At 38.5% G+C, this 8816-nt stretch overlaps 1 protein-coding gene across 2 annotated transcripts in view; it reads right to left on the bottom strand.

Moving 5' to 3' along the window:
- Positions 1-1825: 1825 nt before the first annotated feature.
- IMMP2L (inner mitochondrial membrane peptidase subunit 2) overlaps positions 1826-8816 on the bottom strand; it is a 722895-nt gene continuing 715904 nt past the window's right edge. Inside the window, exon 7 of one of the 2 annotated variants that reach the window (XM_081079271.1) lies at positions 1826-2492. In XM_081079271.1, the coding sequence (XP_080935397.1) occupies positions 2373-2492 (120 nt within the window). In that variant the 3' untranslated portion in view covers positions 1826-2372. The remainder of the gene's footprint in view (positions 2493-8816) is intronic. The other variant, XM_081079270.1, reaches the window with a different exon arrangement.

Genomic DNA, 8816 nt, shown 5'->3' with positions numbered 1-8816 from the left:
CTAAGGTGGTAGTTGGGCAACAACTGTCTCTCTAACTGTTACAGTGCCCGGGACCCAGGAACTCTGGCCCCAGTGGCCACCGGAGCTGGGTGAGGAAGTGTTGTCCCCTGGCTGACAGCCATAAAACCCAGGGCACCAGACACTCATGCAGGCTCCTTTTTGGGAGATAGTGGTGCTCTTGAATGCAGGAGAAGAGCGCAAAGACAGTGTCTACCCTCTGAGGTCTCTGGAAAGGATTACAGTCAGCCTAGACATATGTTTAACTAGAAGCCTGCCCCTCAGGTCGCAGGTGTGAATAGAAGCAAATTGGCCTCATTCACTTAAAGACTGGGCTCCTTGGCCTGTTGTTTTCTGTGCTGTGCCCTGAGGTGGAGGGGTATAGGCGGTGTCCAGTTAAGAACTCTTTCTCCATTGCATAAGACTGGAAGAGACTGTGATGCCCACTTTATACTTTCATGAGTGCATCAGTAATTAATTTTACCTGCAGTAGCATTTTTTGAGGCGGTAACTTACGAGCTGAGTTGTTCAACCAGCACCAAATAGTAACTGTGCTGGTGATGTGTTCAAGATGGCGAAAGAATAGAAAATTAAATACAGAGAGGATTGATCTTCTCTCTGAGGAGTTACAATCTTGAATTAATAGTTCGAGTAGGACTGACACAAGTAGTTAGTTAGGTGGCAAGGCTGACGACCAGTTTGCCTATCTGTTAAAATATTGAGTCGTTCCATGACAGTGGTGAGAGGCATCTACCTCACCTACCCCTCTAGTTGCTTTCTATCCTGTGCCTCATTTCAACACCCAGCCCCCTCTCCCGTGGTCCCCTGACTTTCCTATATTCCGGCAATGACAGGGTCAATATCCTGTGCACTCAATATTTTACACATAATCCCAGAGAACACACTTTGCCAAGGGGAAAACAAAAACAAAAACACAAGCCTTGAACTAGCAATACATATTTGGCAAACTGCAGTTAATGGCCAGAGCATGAAGTTCAAGTTGGGGGAGAAAGGGAAATGGAATTGAGGAACCTATAAAAGTCATGAAGATCCGTAGAAAGATTTTAAGCATATCATCTATTAAAACGCTAATTTTGACCAACCTGAGTACATAAGTACTCGCTGATGGTTGCTGAACAAGCTATTACCATGCTAATGAATTATTATTAGTGGCATATGCTCTTAATATGCATGCTCTTTTCTCCTTTTGTTCCTGCCAGCTAATGATGATTTTTGCATCCACATTTGAAAATGACTGGTCCTTGTTTGGGATTATATCTGCTGATGAAACACAAGAAAACGAGACCAGGCACACAGAGGACACTGATTCATAGACAGTTTCCATCATCACAAGCCTCTAGTTAATAGGAGGACAAAAGAAGGAAAGGTTCATAAATATAGACTTGCATGCTGGCAATTTCCCTCCATACCTATACAATTACAGAATCTGTTATGCTAATGTTACACCACTTTGCAGTTGGTGATTTCAGTATTACAGAATGAACACTGAAAAGTCATTGGGGGAAAAATATCAAACTTGGTTTATCCAGAGTGGTTTGTTGTCGTCATTGTTGTTTTACTATTTCATTTAGACATTTTATCAAATAGTGACCAAATATTGATAAATGGGTTTATTTATCAATGTGAACATGTATGAGATCACTGAGAAGTTTCTGTTGTTGTTGTTGTTAAAAAGGGCCAATAAGAAAGGTTTGATTATATGGAAGTATTCATAGAATCGGATCTCTATTACTTTAATTCCTTACTTCCAAAAGAGACCAGATGTTCCTCATTGATGGATGTACAGGTGAAATGATACACACCCCAAACAGTACCTGAGCAAATCAGTTTTATTTCAACATCACAGTTTACTGTTTTTCCTAACTGGCAGCCACTGCGCTGTAGATACTGTCAATTACAATATAATTCCTATCACTATGTGTGTAATATGTTTTTCCGTGTTCCATCTTAAGAGTAAATGACTTTACTCAAGCAATTACTTTCATCAAATGTTAATTTTCACATCCTTTCAGCAGCAAGCACCAAAACCAAAACCCAACAATCAACAGAACAAGCATAACAAAATCACAAATTTAGCCCCTATGAGACACATGGGAATAACATTTTCATATTCTGAAAGATTGGCTTCTTTTGTTTTTTTTTCTTTTTTGGTATCAAGCAACAGGATATTACAATTTACCACAAATGCAGGTGCCATTTAATATTTGAAAACTCTTTCTGTAAAGATACAAATCATCTTAATGTGACAGGGACGGTCCTTGCTCAGCATCGTCTCGGTGGACGCTCTATCCTTTGGCGTTCCTCTTCTCCTTCCTTCTCCTGTGATCGGTGCTGGTGGCAGCTCAGTGATGCAGTCACGCCTCTTTGCTCTGAACTGGTAGGCGCTCTGGAGGAAGAACAGACTCCAGCTTCTGCCAGCGCTCTGGAGGCCACAGGATGTGTGTGGCATGGGCGTGCAGAAGTCCCAGAGACACCTGGACCCACGAGAGACACAAAGAAAGCAGAGGAGAAATTATTTTATAAGGATCAGCGTTAATATCTTGGAAACAGCATCTGATCCAGGACGGACAGTCCATGGAAAGATGATGACGATTAAAAGTACGAAACGCCCTTTTCTAGGTGCTTTGTGCCTCTCTAGGTATATGTGCCTGCAAAAGCCTTTACTCCTCGTGACCATCTGAGGTAGGTGCTGATATTATTTTCACTGTGCATATGAAAGCTGAAGTCAGGAAGGTTAAAGGACTTGCCAACACTCATACAGCTGCCAAGTGGTGGAAGCTGACTTCAAGGATGAGAGGCTCAGCTCCAGAAGGTTGAAGGCTGCAACCTTCACCACCATCCTCAATAGCCTGCTTGCATGGGTGCAGGAAGCGTAAACTTGGTTTGCATTCTCAGAATTGCCTACAGAGTCCCTGGTATCTCAGAGTGACTTTCCTTTTTGGAAAGGTCAGAGAGACATTAAAAAAAAAAATGTTTTTTGCCGAAACACATTGTCCCACCTACTGGATGAGCAGCCAGAATGAGACGCAAGGTTGCATGGGGTACGTCCATGGAAAGTAGACTGAGCAACACGAAGTAGGTTTCACGGAGAGATGGAATTCCAAGGGAAAGCCAGCAAGGTGGAATGGGATGCTATGAAACCAAGTGTAAAGATCATGGCAGATGGCAAAGGACCCCCGTCGGCAGAGACACAGCAGGACAGAAGAGGAGGCTAAGGAGGAACCTGTTCCTGGAGAACTTAAGGCTGAGCCCTGAGGAGGAAGGAGCAGTTCAAGACATCTTAGGGCTCACTAGGAACATCAGCTGTAGTGTACAGATGAGCGTGACAAACCTGCTTCAACTGTAGACCAAGGACCTGTTCTCACAGATGACCCTTCAGCAGGTTGGAGGCAGGGCCTGAAATTCTGTCTTTTGCTATTGGTGCTACTGCTGTTGCTCTCAGCTCTTTTGATGCTATTTAGAAGCTTACAAAATGCACTCCTGTTTAAGAGCATATCTATTGAGTGCCAGCAATAAAGCAGACACTACATGTCCATCTTATTTATCATTTTATTTTCAAATGGTTTTCCTATAAATTGCAGCTCCATAGAGATTAACAAACAACTGCTTTCATGGAAGTTATTCTAATTACTAGCATATGCATTTGAAAAATTACATTGCCCATGACTCAAAGGAAAGAGCTGAATGTCAGGAGAGACTCCACAAAGATAACCAGAAACATACTAAATTGGAAGAAAAAAGAAAAGAGAAACCCTTCACAACAACTTGAAATACAAACAAAATAAACCCAAAGGGTACCAAGAAGCCCCTGGGCCCAATAAAGAGAGATTTTTCTTTAACTAGTTACTCTGAAAATCAAACCTATAGGAAACCTGAAAATGCAGTACAGAAAACAGCTCTATTCACCAAAATTCACCACTTAAGTTTTTCTGCATTCGTTCCTCTCACTATGTGTCATTATATGCACATATACATTTTTTCTGAAACATTTGAAAGTTGTTGACATCATGCTGAATTTTCCCTAAATAAATACTTCAACATACGTCTCCTAAGAACAAAGACTTTTTTCCTACATGAATACAATATATTATATGCAAGATATTTAATACTAGTACAATATTTAATATGAGTCCACATTCAAATGTTCCCTCTTGTCCCAATAATGTCTTTTATAGCTATTTTATTATTAAAATTCTTAATCAAGGATCGCATCGTGTACCCTAATTGTCATTATTTTGCTTCAGTTTATATTTAGCTCATTTTAATCCAGAGTTCAGGCCAGCTGCCTCGAAAAATGTCCAGCATCTGTAATTGCCTGATCTTTTTCCCTTCCTGAATGGATTCAAGTTAAATGTTCTTGGCAAGAATACTATATAGTTGATAATGTGTTCTTCCCATTCCAGCACATCAGGAGGCATAAAATATCAGGTTGTCCCACTGTTGTGATATGAAGTTTGATCGCTTGATTAAGGTCATATTGTCCAGATTTCTCCACTGTAAACAAATCATTTTCCTTTTGTAATTAATAAGTCATCTGTGGGATTTTTTTTCTCAACTACAGTTCGCATACAATATTGTATCAGTTTCAGGTGCACAAAATAGTGCATTTGTGTAACTTACAAAGTGATCCCCCTGATAATTCTCATACCCATCTATACCACACATAGTTATTAACATGATTAACTATATTCCCTATGCTGTACTTTACATCCCCACAACTGCTTTATACAACTGGGAATTTGCACTTCTCAATCCCTTCACTGTTTTCACCCCCGCTTCCCATCTAGTGACCATCGGTTTGTTCTGTGTATGGATGAGTTTGTTCCTGTTTTGTTTGTTTGTTTTAAGATTCCACATATAAGTGAAATCATTTGGCATTTGTCTTTCTCTATCTGACTTACTTTACTGAGCATCATATCCTCTGGTCCATCCATGTTGTCACAGATGGTAAGAGTTCATTCTTTTTATGGCTCAGTAATATACCATTGTATATTATGTTGAGGTGTGGTCCCTCTATCCCCACTTTGCTTAGAGTTTTTACCGTAAATGGATGTTGGACTTTGTCAAATGATTTTTATGCATCTATTGACATAATCATATGACTTTTATCTTTTATTCTGTTTATGTGGTGTATCTTGTTACCGTGTTTCCCCGAAAATAAGACCTAGCCGGACAATCAGCTCTAATCCGTCTTTTGGAGCAAGAATTAATATAAGACCCAGTATTATTTTACCATAAGATCGGGTCTTATATGATATAAGACCAGGTTTTATTTTACTATAAGACCCAGTCTAAAATAAAATAAAATATTATATACTATAATATAATATAATATAATACTGGGTCTTATATTAATTTTTGCTCCAAAAGACGTATTAGAGCTGATTGTTCGGCTAAGTCTTATTTTTGGGAAAACACGGTAATTGATTTACAGATATTGAGCCAAACTTGCATCATGATAATAAATCTGTGGGATGATATTTTGAAACATGTAAATGTCCTGTCTGTCCATATTTCATCTAATCCTCTCACTGCTGCTCTCTGAAGGAAGCTGTTCCGTAAACCATCTAATAGTTTCAACATCCATAGATGATCCTGTTTTAATTATTACATCAAAGATTACAAAACAGTGATTTCCACGTTGTTATTTCTTTTATATTTATTAGCTTTCATTTTTCTCTAAAAAATTGCTTTCCCTCCCAACTCCAAATGCCTCTATTTTAATATCAAAGATTCTTTTTTTCATTCAAAATCTGTTACTGTTTTTTGGTTTGTTTGATGCTCAAATGTCCTATGTTGGGCCAGTGGACATTCTTTCTTTTCTTTGGACATGTTGCCATTTGTCTTGGAGCACTTTAACTTGACTATTGAAGATAAAGAGACCCTGTGGCATCTGAAACAGGCCGGCAGAAGGTAAGGTTTCTGACCAGGTCAGCACAGCCCAGATCTCTGTCTGCAGGATCTGGTAGTGAAAAGTGGTGAGAATTGTTTTCTCTCTCGTAAATTTAGATTGGCAGGAGAAAATATCTGTGAAACTCGGGCAAATGACTCTTGCTTATTTGGTATTTCAGGCTAAAGAATCTTGCTTATTTGGTATGAGTACTCATGAGTTTTGTTAATTCTGTTTTTCTCTGTCTCTATTTGGTGTCTCTCCTTTCATCTTGTTATATGTCCTAAGAGCTTGGCCTTCTGACCAGTGAGAATATTTTCTCTCTGGTCTCCACCACCTGGAAGGTGCACTTACCTAGGTACATCTGGTAGTCAGTCTAATAGACTAAGGTTTCAAGCCTTGGGTAAGCCATAAAAAGCTTATTGGTTCTCTTTGTCTGGCCATGCCAACTCTCAGGAGTATTTATCATAAGGGTCCCCAGCCCAGAAAGGGTCTTTATCATCTCAACCATTGTTGCTTGTTAGTAATGGAGAAATCCTGTTCCTATAGTGCCTGCCAAATGCCATGAGTTATTGTGTTTGTGGCTGGAGGCATCTCACATTTTTGTGGGTGATCTCAAATGCATAAAAGAAAATGTTAGACTTTTTTTTCTCCAGAGAATTTAAGATGTTAATCATCAGGTTAGCCCAAATAAACTCTTATTAAAATGTCCCACAGATTTGGACATTCCTTACCTCAACAGTTGTAAAATTTGTCAGCAAGAAAAATAACTTGGTATGATGAAATTATTGTAAGTAATCTAAACTTTATTGTTAAAAGCAAATAAATTAAGTAAATGTAAGTAGAATAAAAGTTTATTTTTACATGAACTCTTTAACAATGATTATATTGTATGTATACTTTAAAATGTTTTAAAGTTTTGCTTGCTAAGTTAAATGATGGGTATTCATTGACTGTCTAGACCATTTCCAAGTATGACAATAAAATAAACATAAATTACTGAACATAGGTTTATCTACTTTTTGTTAATATAGAGAAAGTAAAGATATTTGGGTCCATTAGCAAACATGTCTTGTGCCACATTTACAAAAATTCTAGTAATTATGATATGTGTTCATAAACCTATTGTTTTAAAGACTGGTGTAAAAGACAATTCAAAATAGCTTAGTTTTCACTAGAAATTAAGTTTGTTCTAAGGTTAACAATTCTTATATAATTAAGCTATAAAAATTAATAGGAAAACAACTATGTATACAAGATAAGTAGAATATGTTTTGGCCAAAAAGAAAAAAAAGTATGAGATATACAGATGTATTTTTGGTGGAAAAGAAATTAACTCTGTGCTAGAGTGAGGTGGTCTCAGGAAGGGAAAGAAGAAGAACAGGCTAAATCCGTATCTAAAAAAGAAAGGTATAGACGGCACAGATAAATCCGTATCTAAGAAAGAAAGGCGTAGACGGTTTGTGAAAAAGGAATCTTGTGAAAGGAAATTTTATGTATGATCCAAGATAAATAAGATGAAAAAAATGTAATCAAATAAGTGAATTTACATTCAAAAGCAAGTTGACGCAAACTTTGAGTGTGGTTTTCTCCTTCTGCTGAAAAAGGACTATTAGTCTGCTCCTGATATTGTGAAAAAACTTTTCTGCCTGGAAAGCAAAGATTTGGTCTTATCAAAATAATTTTCTGTTTTATGTTGTCTTAAGTCCTTGATTACTTAAGAAAAATGAACTTCCTCAATAGGAAGAACTAAATTTTGCTAACAATTATGCAAACTTATGTATTTGTCTTTGAAGTCTTGTCACTTTGCTTAAATAGATATTTAAGTATTGCTTCCTAATGACTTATGGCCCTATTTAGTCAAATGACCAAAACTTTGGTATATTTTCACTAACTTCCCAAAATTTAAATTATAGAGTCTTGACCTGGAAATAACTTTGAGGTATTCCAGAAAAGCCTCCGGAAGCCCTTAAAATATTTGTTTTCCCTCCTTACGCAGAGAAATATTAAACTAATTAGGCTGATTTTGGTGTGTTAAACTTACATGGGCAGCACTATCAAATAAGAAATAACACCAAGCCTTCTTTGTGTTGTATTTCTATATGGCATGTGTTCCAGAAATTATGTGAAATTCCTGGAAATCTAAGACGTCCTAACATAAGATGTCGTATTAGAGTCGAGGCACATGCCTACAAAGGCTGAATGTATCAGATTGGGGTACACGTGAATGGAGTTCACTCTGTTTTTGCAGAAATGATCCCTCATTGCCAGACTTTTCCCTTCCCAATTTCCTTGTAACATGGACACAGTCAGCTTCTGAATCAGATAAAAATCAGGTAAACCAGCACCAACTGTGAGGGAGGAAGACGCTTTCCTCTACCCCCGAAGTTCTCTCAGCTGGTCTAACAATCAAGTAGACATGGGACAGATTAGCAAGAGGAAACAACCAAGTGTGATACATGCTTATGTATGGGGACTCCACATGCATGAGGGAGTCAGCGACCCCACATGCACGAGAGGTTCCAAGACAGAAAGGGGGCATGGGTGTCGAGGACACTCTGAGCTAGGGATGAGGTCAGGTGCCCTGAGAACTCTAATGGGTCCTTACAGAAAGATGAGAAGAGCAGATGCCTAGTAAATAGAAGGTTTGTCCTGCGCAGCACACAGGTCAAAAGAGGCCATCTCTGATCATCTCTCATCATTATAGGACAAGGCCCCTAATTCAAGTTTTTCCAGGTAGTCCAGGTGGGGCAGACATTTCTCCTGAACCTGCAGCTAACGCTGCCTTTACCTCCAAATAATCCCCACGACACAGAAGCACATCTTGGGCCCTAAGTTGTTAATAAAATGAGGCTGTTAGGATGGGCTGTAACCCAGTCTGACTGGTATCTTTGTAAGTAGCGGAGAT

Source organism: Rhinolophus hipposideros, assembly GCF_964194185.1.
Source record: "Rhinolophus hipposideros genome assembly, chromosome: 18".
NCBI lineage: Eukaryota > Metazoa > Chordata > Mammalia > Chiroptera > Rhinolophidae > Rhinolophus > Rhinolophus hipposideros.
This window is presented reverse-complemented; position numbering and strand designations above follow the sequence as displayed.